Here is a 15,737-nt window from a genome sequence, read left to right on the forward strand (position 1 = left end):
AACAAACAAACAAACATACATACAATGATGAATAACAAACACCGTATGAACTTTTCGACTATTGCATTGTATGTGAGACAAATGTCAAATGAATAAGAAACAGGACGGTCAAGAAATGCATTTATATGCCTAAAAAATAAATAAGGTAAATACATTTTGAAGTGAGTGGGCTAAATGGCAAGATATTAAATAAATATACATAAATATGCTTTTTTTTTTATAAGAAAGGGGAGCACTTATGTAAATTAACAACATGTTGTCCCATGAAAAGTGCAAACTTTGCTCGTATTCATAGTAAATGGTAAACTGCTCAAAAATACCTAATGTAGGCTTACATAAAATACCTGCACAAAAACATTTATTCCAGCATTCTTTGCACTCTGCTCCAGTGCACTATTGTCTTGCTGTACAAATGTTTTTATTTTATTTTATTCTTAGTGTCTATGTGTGTATCTGTGTGTGGTAGTTTGTGTCTGTTTTGAGTTGAGCTCGATGTCCTTTTGGCTTATGTTTGTTCTGTGTACATTGACAGCAATGTAAGACCTGTATGTGTACACATACCTTTGCCAATAGAAGTAATTTTGGTTCTGAAATGATTTGTACACGATAGACAGTAGAAACGGTTGTGTTTTGCAGTTATTCTTTCCTTTTACTTTGAAGAGAAAGGGTCCTTACTTCCGGTAGAATATTCACGTTCCCTCTTCAACTTGACGCGGCTTTCACTCTGGAGGTCTCGTTCACTTTTCATTGATTTTCAAGGCGGCACTTCCGCTATGATAGATAGCCATATTGACCAATGGGAATAGAGAAAGTGGACAAGCGCGCAGGACGACCAATCAGGGAACAGCAGGGGCGTCTTCTTGTTGTAACAAAGGATTTGATAAGAATTTTTCAGATTCAAACTTCTGTTTTGAGTCTAAATTTGCAAGTTTTTCTTCCAGAGAGTTTACTTTTTATTTTGCTTGTCATGATGTTTGAAGTTTTTTTAAAGGCGTGTTGTAAAAAAAATTAAAAAAGTCCATAAATGTGGTAAAATGTGTCTTTGCTTTAGAAATGGGCCTACACATTTTTGAATGCAGTAGTAGGCACGCGCATTGGAGTAAGCCACACGTTGAACCAAACCACACCACAGCTTTTTGTTTTGTGATCTGATGTTTGGTGCTTCTACTGAGAAGCCTGTCAAACAGCTGTGTTGCCTCACAGCCAGGAAACATGTGGTTAGCAACTTCCTCTGTGAACTGCTGCTGGCCTTTTTAAAGGAAACAACATTGTCACACCCTGAAGGTCAGATGGTGTTATCTGTCAAGGAATGGGCTTTGATGAGTGTGGATGCTGTTTTTCAGCACCGCTCTGCTTCACTGGGATGTCTGATCTATGCTGTCTGGTATGAACATCTGTAACACAAAATGTTCTTTAGCATCTATAAACTCTCAGGCAGCTGTTTTCTCCCATTACCAGAGATGTCGTCACTTGTTCTGCAGTATCCAAAACTTAACACAACCTCATGATGTGTTACAAACTTGTACAAGGCTATTTAGAAAGCAGACAGATTATTTAAAAGGCATTTTAAAGTTAGACTTAACAGCAATGATATGATGCCTCAAAATAAACCCACCATATCAGCTTGAACCACAAAGTGTGGCTTCAACAGTTTGAGTGTACCGACAGCTGTGAATTTCCTTCATTTGACCTTCAGTTTGTGCAGTCAGGAAGTCTTTTCCACAAATTTAAAATATAAAGGTAAAATCTGTACTCTAAAAACAATAACACTGTATTGGTTGGTAAATCAAGTTCCATTTTCTCACACCTGTCACTTGAGTGCTCACACTGTAGGTGGCAGTGTTGGCCAGATCAGAAAATTCACCTGCCTGAGTGTACAGAGCATCAGCGATGGGGGTTCACCTCATCTCCTACCTTCCATCATGTTTCCTTTAACCATGACCACAATATTTTCCTACTTCTGCCTTAACTGCCTTCTCCTTGATGGAGCATCAGATCAACAAAACAGTAACACCTCTGGGTCATTTTAGAGTGCACTGACTATCTATTACTATGAAGCACAGGACTTGTTTAATCACTCACAGTGAACATTTGAAACATTGCAATGACACTAAAGGCATATTGACAACATGTGACTCTGAATTTGCTCATCACCCTCCCCGGGCCATTTTAACATTAACTAGTGCATTTATATAGCCAGGTCCCCTTAAGGCAATGCTGCCATTATAATAACTAGATGGCCATCGTACAGTTCCCTGCTGACCTAGTGTTTCTCTGTATTGCCCCTGCTCTCTGACTTGATAACTTTAGTAAAGAATATGATGTTCAAACTTTTTACACATGTTTTACACACAGCATACCAACAACAATACGATCAAAGACTCCCAAATGTTCATTAGGTTCTCCATTATTTTATTTTAGGATCACTTGTGACAGAAATACATCAATCAATACTGGAAAAGAAAGTGCCGGGACATCAGCAGAGACTGGAGATATACCTCAACACCAACGATATGCAGCAGGCCATCAAAAACATCACAGGCTACAATAGCAGGCGCTCCTCCATCATGTGTGAGGCCACATTACCAGATGAACATAACATCTTTTATGTTCGCTTTGATCTCCTCCACCTCCAGAGGACCACTGTCAGTATCCACAGCAGATTTGAGGAGAGCCTGCCGAGAGTGAATATGAGTAAATCAGCTGGGCCTGAAAACATTCCTGGCCGTGTACTAAAAACCTGTGCCAATCAGCTAGTTGATGCTGTTACTGACATTTTCAACATCTCACTGTCTCAGGAGACAGTTCCCACCTGCTTCAGGACAGCCACCATCATTTCTGTACCTAAAAAGTCTGCAGTGTCTAGTCTGAACGACTACCGCCCTGTGGCTCTCACCCCCATCTGATGAAGTGCTTTGAGAAATTGGTTCTTCAGCACATAAAGAACAACATCCCAGCCAGCCTGGACCTTCACCAGTGTGCTTTCAGAACCAACAGATCCACAAAGGGTGCCATCTCCACTGCCCTCTACTCAGCCCTCACACACCTTGAGAAAAACAAAACGTATCAGAATGCTGTTTGTGGATATCAGCTCAGCATTCAACACGATCTCCCCCATGAAACTGATCAGCAAACTCAGCACTCTGGGTTTAAATACAACACTCTGCAACTCAATATTGGACTTCCTCACAAACAGACCCCAGTCAGTTCGGATTGGTGGACACCCCTCCTCCACTGTAGTGCTCAACGCCGGAATCCCCATGGCTGTGTGCTCAGCCCCCTCCTGTTCACGCTGTACACCCATAACTGCATCTCCCGACATGGAGAGAACTGTTGTGAAGTTTGCGGATGACACCACCATCATTGGCCGGATTTCGAATGATGAGACTACATTAGTAATCTTGCAGAGTGGTGTACAGAGAACAACCTACTGCTCAAAGTCAGCAAAACTGAGGAGCTGATCACTGACTCCTGTCTACATCAGTGGTGCAAGGCCCAGGACCGGAGGGCTCTGCAGCGGGTCCTTGGTACCCACCTCCCGAGCATCAGTGAGGTGCCTACGCAGATCCCAAAGGATACTAAAGGACAGTACCCACCCAGCCACAACCTTTTCACCCTGCTGCCTTCTGGGAAGAGATAGAAGTTTCAGCTACCGCACCACCTGACAGCAGAGCAGCTTTTTCCTCCAAGCGATCAGACTCTTAAACTCAAGTTCATCCTCAGCACTGCTCCATTGATCACTGAATTGTTTGTCTGTTTGCCATTTTTATAATTGCTTCTGTATTAATGCATGTCGCCTGCTATGTAGCAGAAGGGAGTTACAAAGCACAATATCATAACCTTTTACATTGTGACAATAAAATGTACCTACCTACCTATTTTTGCTGTGGTCACTTTCAAGCTGTGTTATGGGTGGTGTGGTGTGGGGACAGAGAGGACCCAAATGCAGCGCTCAGAGCGAAGGAGGTTTATTAAGGGAAAAGGGGGTTGAAGGACTGGAGTGGAGGAGAGGTGGATGCCGGGGAAAGACTGGCACAGGGAAACCGGCGGGACTGGGACCAGGGAGCCGGGGAACACTGGGGACGAGGAAGCGGGGAGGCAAGGAAGGACTGGGAGGATGCCATGAGGGAAGTCCGAGGAAGAAAGGAACAGAGGAAGAGCCCAGCCGACTGGACGGAGGACAAGAGTGAGTGAACCTGGGAGGAAAGCAGACAAAGAGACAGGGTTAGTGACAGAAGCAACAAAGCACAGGAAAATTGAGAAAAATCAAAAACATGAATGCAGAAGTGGCACTGGGTATGGAGCAACAACGATCAAGCAAGAATGGTGTGGAGAACCGGGGTTGAAATACAGGCAGGGACGAGGTTGACTACTGGCAGGTGTGGCAGGCTGACGAGGTGGCTGATGAGGTGCAGGTGCAGGTAGTTGGCTGGGCTCAGGAGCAGAGGGAGAGAGAGCACACAGGGGAGAAAACACAGGGAGGCAGGCAGGGAACAGAAAACCAAGGAAAAAGCAGAATAACTGATTAAAAGGAGAAAAAAAAACCAGGACACTCACCGTCAGCCGGGCTGCCACCACAACAAGCTGGGCCATATCTACCGCCATCATCCAAATGACTAGTAAAATCTAATTATTTTTACTTCCTGAAAAACTGTTTCTAATTACCTCAATATATATATTTCTTGACAGTGGCCATAGCTCAGGAGATAGAGAGGGTCCTCCACTAATTAGAAGGTCAGTGGTTTGAGCCCTGGCTCCTCCAGTCTGCATGTCAAAGTGTCCTTAGGCAAGACAATGTTTGTGAATGTGATTAGTTTCTGTTTCCTTTCTGATGAGCAGTTGTCACCTTGCATGGTACTTTCTTGGGTCAGCATGCAACACAATCTCCCCATGAAACTGATTGACAAATTTAGTCATCTGGGCTTGAGTACCACACTCAGCAAATGGATTTTGGAGTTCCTCACAAACAGATCCAGACAGTTCAGATTGGCGGTCACACCACCTCTACTTTTGGGCTCAACACCGGAGCCCCCTGGGGCTGTGTGCTCAGTCCACTCCTGCTAATGCTGCGTATACCTATAATTGCATCCTCTGACACTCTGTTTATAAGTTTGCGGATGACACCTCCATCATTGGCTGGATATCAAATAACAATGAGACTTCATATTGGGTGGAAATAAACAAGCTTCCAGAGTGGTGCACAGAAAACAACCTTCTGCTTAACAGCAAAACCACGGAGCTGATTGTTTATTTTAGGAATAAAGAAGGTGAAGGCACACAGTCCTGTCTACATCAGTGGAGCTGAGGTGGAGCATAAGGAAACTTAAGAAGCCAAAATTCCTGTACAAAGTTCTCATTAACATTTACAGAGGAGCAATAGAAAGCATCCTGACTGGAAACATCACCAACTGGCATGGGATGTGCACAGCCCAGGACACAAGGGCTCTGAAGGTGATTATAGCCGCTCAGAAGATCATTGATCAGTGATCACCCTGCTGCCTTTTTGCAAGAGATACAGAAGTAGTTGCAGTTGTGCTGCCAAACTTCAGAACGGCTTCTTCTCTAAGTCTGTGAGACTCCTCAATTCATCCTCAGCACGCCACCATCTAAAATAGTTTAATTTGCATGACTTGTTATTTATCCACCCATCGTTTTATTTTTCATTTTTGTACATAAAGTTTGCTTTTTGTGAGTGTAGGATAAAAGGGAACCAAAACTTCATCTTGTTATAGAACCCTGTGCTTTAAAATGATAAATAAATCTACCTTGTATAGTGTGAAATAGTGTAAAGCGCTTTGAGGGGTCAGAAGACTAGAAAGGCGCTATATAAGTGCAGTCCATTTATCAGTGACTACATGTGTCAGCAGAAAGTAGTACATCAAAATAAGGAAGTTACATATTGTCAAAATGCCGCTTCACTGTGACAAAAACAGAGTTTAGATGTCCGTGGAGGCTGCCTTCAGTGATACCTCAGCTCAGGAGCTCAGTGCCTTAAGGACTCTTTACTTACGCACTGACTGCTTGACTGTATGTCTGTGAATCATAGCAGATGTTTTCCCACACCTGACTCTGACTCTCTGACTCTCAGGTTCTTTCTCTTTATTTTTCCTCTGCTATGTCTTTATCAGCTGGGTTGCATAACACAAAGTTGCGGATTCCGGGACACGAGGATAGAAGTCAAATTAGTGAGTAATGTCAAGGATTTTAAATTTGCTATTGTGTGTACTTGCTTTAAATGATGTTCAAATGTGTAGGTGATATTTTCTGATAAGGACATTAGAAGGTGATGATATAGGAAAGAATTGGATTTTAGTGTGATTTAAAAATGCCTTATCTGGTTTCCATTGCTCAGTATTTAAACAGTCTCGATGACTATGCCCACTAAAATGTGACTGTTTTAGAAGTGGAAGGCAAAAGCTGGCTATTTACTTTAACTATGAGTGCTACAACGATGCAGGCTTTGTTAGTGCTGGTGTCACATTTTTTGGCGGATAGCTCATTTTCCTATTATGTGAAAGCCCAGATGTGAAGTTTTGACCTCTGACATCTCAAGATGTTTCATGACTGGTAGTGTTTCTCTGCTAACATGTAGAGCTCACAGCACAAATATTCCAGCAGCTGGTTTAAATTTAGCTCACTGAAGCTACTTGCTGCTTGCAATCTTGCCCCAACAGTAACAAAGAGGAAGCGGAAACTCACAGCTGTGAGGCTCCAAACTGAATTTAGACCAGCACTTCATGCCAGCTGTAGAAAAGGTTGATTAGAAACTGTATTTTATTCACCCAACAACAACAACAGGAAAAAGTGACTATGGCACAATATATATCTGACAACAGTTGCGATAAAGACATATTGTTCATTGTTGGTGTTTTCTGGCAACAAAAATAAAGGCTACATTTATTGATGAAGACATTTCTATAAAAAAAGATTAAAAGCAAATATTAAAGCCATAAAAGGCTTTCTTTTGGGAAAAGCAAAGACTTGGTCTGTAAAGTATGGGGGGAATTCTTTACTGTTTTCTGACATTTTACAGACTCACTTCAGCCCCAGGTTTGTTCCTCTATGTGACTACTTATTGTGCTCTTTTGTTTGCATAACATGTATATGTAATAAATACCTTGAACAACCTTCCTCTTTCTTTGTAAACTGAACAAAACGGCAGATATGTCAAAAACATATAGGTGCATGGTGCAACTTTTGGTCTGTTATCTCCAGGCTGGTGTGGGAAAACGATCAGCTGTTGACACATCTCCATCACCTTAAGCAAGGTTGGGATTTGGACACATGACCTGGCACCGTCAGCCATAAAAGCCTGTGTTCGGCTCTGCCATGTTCACATTGTCAGTCATGATGAGGGGGCTGCTCGCACTCACCGCGCTGTTTGTGGCCGTTCTTGGCAAGGAGACGTTTGAGGGGTAAGTAGGCCTCCCAGAGCCTCTCACAACTGTGTAGGGTGTAATCTGTATAAGTGATTTATGTAAGTGAAACAATAATGAATCAATATCTAGCACACATCAATAACACAACTCTATTTATTGTCCCTTTTTGACCTGAATGTATCCTGGTGAAACCTGTCAATTTAAACTGGTTCAGATGCCTAAAATGATAACTCCACTTTCAAAATAAATGCAAAGGCTTTTATTTTTCTGTGGAAATTTACAAGGCCAGCACAGGAAATACTGCACACTTGATGCACATTGTGACTTTTCAAAGGGTCACCCAAATTACAGGAAAACACATTTTCTCAATTTCTCCTAGTGGTATATGTCTGTCGTTGCAATGATGTCAATAAAAAGATCTCAAGGACAGATTGTTTGTTTTTTCAGGGTGGTTAAACCATGGATGTTTGGACATGATTTGTGTCAACTTCTGCATAAGCTGTACCAGCCAGCCTTGATAAATCTTACTTCACCCCACGTCTCCCAACTTCTGTCTTGGTGTTGAGTAAAAGGATGTAAAACATTGTGTTTTTTTTTTTTGCAGACATCAAGTGCTTCGCATTGTTGCAAAGGATGACGTCCAGCTGTCTTATCAAGGACCTGGAGAGCATTATTGAGTTTGAGGTAATCATCATCCACAAACAATAAAGTTAAAACATATGCTAAAATAAAAATGGAAAGTAAAACATAAAAGAGCAAAGCTTTAAATGAGTGACACCTTATTGTTTCTACTCTTATACTCTTACTCTTACTCTTTTGCAATTAGTGAATAAATTAAAATAAAATATAATTTGTTGTGTGATATCTGTGGTTTCTTTCAGCTGGACTTCTGGAGGGAGGTGACTGATGTGAAAACTCCTATTGATGTCAGAGTTCCCAACCACAGCCTGCAGTCCGTCAAAATTTACCTGGAGACTCAGGACGTTGAGTACGTCATCATGATTGATGACCTACAGGTATGAGACCTGCAAACAGACTGGATTCTCAAATCCTGCTTCAATAGTAACAAAACTGAAGTTAGATTCACATGGTTTTGAGGTTCATTGAAGTCTGAGGTGTTTTTTTTTGTGCCAAAGCTTAATCTGACTAAACAATAAATAAATTTGTTGGACTCAATTTGTCACGCAGGCTGTGCTGGATGATGAGCAGGAGGAGATGGAGTTGGCTACTCGTGTCGCTGAGCCCAGAAACACTGACAGCTTCGACTTCTCCAGGTACCACACCATCAGTGAGGTTGGTACACACACTCGCCCTGGCTACTGTCATCCAGTAAAAGCATTATTTTCACAGACAACTTTTGTTGAATAGTTTTCCAATCTATAAAAAACAATCCAGATGTTATTTGTACCATTTATACATAAGTTATTAACAATTTGCTAGGTCAAGGTGAGTATTTTGTAAGTAAAGTGTGTGAATTGATTTATCCCTTAAGTGTGGCAATACCCCTGCAACCAACAACAAAACCAAAATAATATATGTCAAGTCAATATATGGAAACAAATACATACTTAAAAGGCCATCCATCCATCCATCAATCCATCCATCTTTTGCTCATACGGGACCTGGTCAAAGGTAGCAGCAGAAATATTTTCCAACTCCTCCTAGGGGATCGAGACAAAGTAAACAATCTCTAAGGCGTGTTCGTGGTTTACCCTGGATGTACCTGGAAAAACCTCCAAAGGAAGATGCACAGGAGGCATCCTGATCAGATGCCCAAACCACCTCAACTGGCTCCTTTTGAAGCAAAGGAGCAGCAGCTCCACAAGCTCCCACCAGATGTCTGAGCTCCTCACCCTGTCTTTAAGGGAGAGCAGGGATTAACTGGTAAATTGAAAGCTATGCCTTTTGTGAGCCTTCTCCAAGTCCACAAAATACATGTAGACTGGATGGGCACATGTTAGATAACCCTAATATGGCCCTTCTTGCAACGCTGCAAGGGTAATTAGCTGGTCCACTGTTTGATGACCAGGATGGAATCTGCATTGCCCTTCCTCGATCTGAGGTTCAACAATTGGTCGACCTACTTTTCCAGTACCCTGGCATAAGGGTTGCTGAATAGTGTTACACCCTGATAATTAGAATAAACCCTCTGGCCCACCATCCCTGTCTGCCAGTCCACAGGCACTGTCACTGTACTACGCACAATGCTGAAGAGGCATGTCAGCCATGTCAGTCAAAAATTGTCCAAAGCCTTCACCATGTCCGGGCAAATCTTATTCACAGCTCCTCAAAGTGCTCTTTCCACTGCTTGACAACATCCCCAATCAGGGTCAGCAATTCTCCTCTACTGCTTAAGCCAAGCATTGCTTTTCTTTCCTGAGTCATCTGACGGTTTGCCAGACCTACCTTGAGCTCAAACAAAAGTCTTTCTCCACAGCCTCCACAAACTTATACCTGGGTTTTCGCTTCAGCGACCACCAAAGCTGCAGCCCTTCTGGCCTCCCTGTACCCGTCTGCTGCCTGTACCCTGTATTGCGTCAGATATCCCTTGGCCTGAGCAATCCCCAAAGGTGTCTTTTAAAAGTATAGAAAATGTAAAAAAATAACTGTATACACTGCAAACAAAAGGACTACATGTTTTAGCTTACAAAAACAGAAGGTTTTACACCTTTGGCAAACTTGGCTCTGAATGCATCCCTGATGATCTGCATCAAAAAAGCACTCTATATTCCAACTTGACGGTACTTCCACAAAAGATTTAAACTCACTTAAGACAAAACAGAATTATGTCATACTCAACTGATGCTCGTGAATAAAGGATTTTGTCTTTGATTTAGATCTACAGTTTCCAGGACATGCTGGTGGCTGAGAATCCCAACCTGGTCAGCAAGATAGTGATTGGTCAAAGCTACGAGGGTCGTCCCCTGAATGTGCTTAAGGTAAACAAAACAAACAGTGTCCAGCAAATGACGAAAAATGAGGAAACACATAATTGTATGTATATCTACTCATTTATTCTTCTCTTGTATTTTAGTTTAGCACTGGTGGAACCAACCGGCCCGCCATTTGGCTCGACACTGGAATCCATTCCAGAGAGTGGGTCACTCAGGCCAGCGGCACCTGGTTCGCAAAAAAGGTGATTTGATCATTTACACAGTGTTTTTGGTTGTCACTGTCACTGCAGCTTCTGACCAATAACCTGCTACAATAAACATTGTCTTCTTTACATATCTGTAAGTAGATTGTGACTGATTATGGACGTGACCCCGCTCTCACTGCCATCCTCAACAAGATGGACATCTTTCTGGAGATTGTGACCAACCCTGATGGCTTCTCCTACACACACACCACTGTGAGCCTCTCATAGCTAGATTTCACTAAGCGATTTTAGAATGATTTCCTGCTTCATTCAGGTTTTAGATTGACAATATCCCTTGTGGTACCGTTTAAAGGCTTCTACAGAGGTTCTGAACCCTGTTTAGCTTCCAAAGTTGTCATGACAGGCGATAATAGAGTAATCTGACTGTCATGTGAATTTTAGCATGGCATGTGTTTCCTGTTCCACTTTCAAGGACATGAATACAAAGACTTGTAAATCCTGACTTCCTTTATAAAACTACTCTATGCATTGATGTTTTTTAAACATTGATAAGTTGTGTAGATGATCCATTAGTAGTAGATCCATTCAAGTTCAAATGTAACATCTGCTCAGGAAAGATACATAAAGACAGGAACTGGTGCTGAAAATTAGGTTACAGGATGATATAACACATCTAATAATTGTGAATCTGTTAATGTGTATTTCTCTGGGTCTCAGTTAAAGAAATCATAAATAAATCAGGACTTACATAAACGGAAAGGAAATAAAAAAGTGACAAATTGTTACATCTGATGTTTTCAGAACCGGATGTGGCGTAAGACAAGGAAGCCCAACTCTGGCTCCAGCTGTGTGGGGGTCGATCCCAACAGGAATTGGGATGCTGGTTTTGGAGGTAATGTCTTTCTCTCAAGCTGAAATCTACCAATCTGTGCATGAAATGTTCTCAAGACTTTTTTTCTCCAAGCCTACCGTCTAAAGTAATTATCAGCAAGGTTTTGCTTTCTTTAAAAATGGTCAGTAATTCTTTTTTTTCAATCAAGTTTCAATAAATTTCACCTGCATTCAAAATTACTTTGTATAGAATTTCAATTATGTGTGCTTTGCTGTCTGCCATGCTCAATAGTACTATAATCAGATGATGAAGATGGTGAAGCACCACATTTTTAATTCCTACACGCAGTGGCTTTAAACATGATGGTCTTTTGCTCTCCCAACATGCAGAGGACAATACAAATTGCATAAAAAACACACATTTTGGTGGCTGCGCCATGAGTAGATATAGTCTCAAGGAACCAAATGTGGGTGTTTATAGACAGACAGTGGCATGTTTTTTCTTGCAGTTTCTCTGACGATGTTGTCATCCATGTGTAGGAGCTGGTGCCAGCAGCAACCCCTGCTCAGAGACCTACAGAGGACCCAGGGCTAATTCTGAGTCTGAGGTCAAGTCCATTGTGGACTTTGTGAAGTCCCACAATAACATCAAGGCCTTTGTCTCCATCCATTCCTACTCCCAGATGCTCCTGTACCCCTACGGCTACACCAGGACTCCAGCCAAGGACGAAGTTGAGCTGGTAAAAAATCGAAATCCTTGCCTTTTATGATTTCTTTAATTGTTTTTCATGATCAAACTGAGAAAACTGATAGATTTTGTTCTCTGGGTGCATCAATTGCAGTCCCTGTGAAGGTTTGCCTGTAAAATGTAATATATGAGAAACTATTTGAATATTCCCGCAGAACAAACTGGCTAAGAAGGCTATCACTGACCTGGCCTCCCTGTACGGCACTAGCTACAGATATGGCAGCATCATCAACACCATCTGTAAGTTTCAGCAATACTATAATATAGATTCATTTCACTTTATCCCACATAATACTAATTATCAGGATGTATCCTTTTCTCTTTTCTTACTCTAGCTTTCATTACAACTGTAATCTACCAAGTAGATGTAACAATTTAATCTATTATTTAACAGGATAACTACAGATTAACAAACCTAAAAGATGAATACAAACAACATACAAGAAGGTTCACAAACACATTAAAACAATGTTTAACAAAGGGTAGTAGTAAACTAAACTCTATGCATTATATTGTGTTACATTCATTTACCGTAAACCTCCACAGGAGGAAAAAACAGATGTCAAGTTTAGTACTGCTTTCCAGCACGGGGGGTGTCAGACCTGAAGTGCCCTTGAGCAAGACACATACTATTTACTTACTCATTAACTGTTTTTCAAGGTTTGTAATTGGGTCACAAATCACCGTACAGTATAGTAACACATTGTCAACTGTTAGAAAGATATCTTCTTTCATACTACCACTGGGGGACGCCAAAGTCCGAAATATATCAGTTCTACATACTGATTTTAAATGTGAAACAAACCATACTCATTGCAAACCAGTGACAGTTCTGTTGTGACAGGGCGGCCTCCATTATGGCTGCCACCTGAAAGCCTGTATTTTGAATATAAATACCCTGAGTGATACCTGTTTCTACTATAGACCAAGCTAGCGGTGGCACCATTGACTGGACCTACAACCAGGGCATCAAGTACTCCTACACCTTCGAGCTGAGGGACACCGGCCGTTATGGCTTCATTCTGCCAGCCAATCAGATCATTCCCACCGCCCAGGAGACTTGGCTGGCTCTCATGGCTATCATGGATCACACCTTCAAGAACCCCTACTAATGTGTATGTGTGTACAAGTGGAAACCCCTGTTGAGAGGATATTATTGGCAAATGTCACCTTTAAAATGTCATCTTTAAGACACCATCATCATACTTGATACATACATTACTTTTTAGACACAGCAATAACCACAAACAGACAAATAAATGAGCACACTAGAAAACTGCAGGTTCCATGTCTTTATGATTTTATGCCTTTTAAATTGGATGCATGTTGGACACAAATGTATGCACGTTTGCTCTTCTACATTCCACACCCATAAATAAATACATACAATGCAGTAAATTTGGGTGTGGTACAGTGTGGAACTTTGTTCTTGTCAAGTTTAATCCAAATGTACAGTCCCCTCCAAAAGTATTGGAACGGTGAGGCAAATTCCTTTGTTTTTGTTGTTTACTGAAGACGTTTGGGTTTAAGATCAAAAGATGAGTATGAGACAAGAGTTCAGAATTTCAGCTTTTATTTCCTGGTATTCACATGTAGATGTGTTAAACAACTCAGGACATATCACCGGGCGGCTGTGGTTCAGGAGGCAGGTTGCCCGTTAATTAGAAGGTTGATTGTTCAGTGCCAGGCTCCTCCAGGCAAGACACTGAACCCAGAATTGCCCCTGGTGGCTATTGCACCACTGTGTGAATGTTATGTAGTGTAAAAGCACTGTGAGTGGTCAAAAGACTAGAAAGGTGCTATGCAGAGTATTTACCATTTGTATTAGACCACAGCATTCTTTGGTGAGCAAAAGTAAAGGAACAATAATCTCAAAATAAATAACCCTTGCTTGCAATAACTGCAAAAAGTTTATTTGTATAGCACATTTTAAAGAACAAGGTAATTCAAAGTGCTTTACATAAAACATAAAAGCAACATAAAATATAATAAAAGTTACAGTGTTACAGTCAGGGTTAAAAGACTATTAAATGGAAATATTAAAAGCTAAAAACAAAGAAAAACAGGACAGTAAAAGTTACAGTGCAGTGTATGTTAACAATAAAAAGAAAAATCTTAAACATTTAATTAAAAGCAATGGTAAAAAGAAAAGTCTTCAGTCTTAATTTAAAAGAACTGACAGTTTCAGCAGACCTGCAGTTATCTGGGAGTTTGTTCCAAATATACGGAGCATAATAACTGAATGCTGCTTCTCCTTGTTTAGTTTTGACTCTGGGGACAGAAAGACCTGATCCCAGACGACCTGAGAGGTCTGGATGGTTCGTAACGAAGCAGAAGATCGGAAATGTATTTTAGTGCTTTATAAAACCATTTAGTGCTTTATAAACTAACAGCAGGATTTTGAAATCAATTCTTTGACATACAGGAAGCAATGTAAAGACCTCAGAACTGGAGTGATGTGATCCACTTTTTGGTCTTAGTGAGGACTCGAGCAGCAGCGTTCTGAATCAGCTGCAGCTGTCTGATGGATTTCTTAGGGAGCCCTGTAAGGACACTGTGACAGTAGTCGAGTCGACTGAAGATAAATGCATGGATAAGCTTTTCCAGGTCCTGCTGAGACATAAGTCCTTTAATCCTTGATATTCTTCAGATGATAGTAGCTGACTTTGTAATTGTCTTAATATGGCTCCTCAAATTCAGGTCTGAGTCCATGACTACACCAAGATTTCTGGCTTGATTTGTGGTTCTTAACATTACAGATTGAAGTCAAGCACTGACTTTCAATTGTTCCTCACTGGCTCTAAAAACAATAACTTCGGTTTATTCTTGTTTAATTGAATAAAATTCTGGCACATCCAATCGTTGATCTGCTCAATGCAGTTACTCGGCGCCTGTATGGGATCATAGTCCCCTGGTGAAATGGTTATGTAATATGTGTGTCATCTGCATAATTATAAACATATTTGTTGTTTTTCATAATCTGAGCCAATGGAAGCATGTAAATGTTAAACAAAAGAGGTCCCAGAATGGAGCCTTGGGGAACTCCACATGTCATTTTTGTCAGATGTGTAATCACCTATAGACACAAAGTAGTCCCTGTCCTTTAAGTGGGATTCAAACCATTTTAGTACTGTGCCAGAAAGTCCAACCGAGTTTTCAAGTCTGTCTAGTAATATGTTGGTGGTCAACCGTGTCGAATGCAGCACTGAGATCCAAGAATACTAAGACTGAAATTCTGCCACTGTCAGCGTTTAAATGGATGTCATTGAAGACCTTAACAAGAGCCGTTCAGTGCTGTGGTGTGGTTGAAAAGGTGATTGACTTGGCCAGTCTGAAACCTTCCACTTTTTCCCCTGATGAAGTCCTTTGTTTTGTTGGCAGTGTGCTTTGCTCATTGTCCTGCTGCATGATAAACTTCCTCTCCATTAGTTTCAATGCATTTCTCCGTAAATTGGCAGACAAAATGTTTCTGTCCACTTCTGAATTCATCTGCTGCGACCATCATCAGTTACATCATCCAAAATATTAATGAGCCTGTTCCAGAAGCAGCCATGCACGCCCAAGCCATGACATCACCTCCAGCATGCTTCACAGATGAGCTTGTATGCTTTGGATCATAAGCACTTCTTTTCTTTCTCCACACTTTGGTAGAGATTGATCTTGGTCTCATCAGTCCATC

General features: G+C 41.3%; 1 protein-coding gene across 1 annotated transcript; it reads left to right on the forward strand.

Annotated features, from left to right (window-relative positions):
* The first annotated feature begins 6,011 nt into the window (after window positions 1-6,011).
* On the forward strand, window positions 6,012-13,456 carry cpa5 (carboxypeptidase A5). The gene is given in 14 exon segments (XM_038706589.1): window positions 6,012-6,027; window positions 6,129-6,185; window positions 7,216-7,415; window positions 7,984-8,025; window positions 8,027-8,063; window positions 8,261-8,395; window positions 8,568-8,672; window positions 10,217-10,318; window positions 10,414-10,515; window positions 10,621-10,731; window positions 11,281-11,371; window positions 11,851-12,050; window positions 12,214-12,298; window positions 12,983-13,456. Coding segments are annotated over 12 exon segments (1,284 nt in total). The 5' UTR covers window positions 6,012-6,027; window positions 6,129-6,185; window positions 7,216-7,329; the 3' UTR covers window positions 13,171-13,456.
* Window positions 13,457-15,737: the final 2,281 nt, after the last annotated feature.

Source organism: Micropterus salmoides, unplaced genomic scaffold, assembly GCF_014851395.1.
Source record: "Micropterus salmoides isolate LMB-PRFRI ecotype aquatic unplaced genomic scaffold, ASM1485139v1 Ms_hic_scaffold_8, whole genome shotgun sequence".
In the NCBI taxonomy this organism is placed as follows: Eukaryota; Metazoa; Chordata; class Actinopteri; order Centrarchiformes; family Centrarchidae; genus Micropterus; species Micropterus salmoides.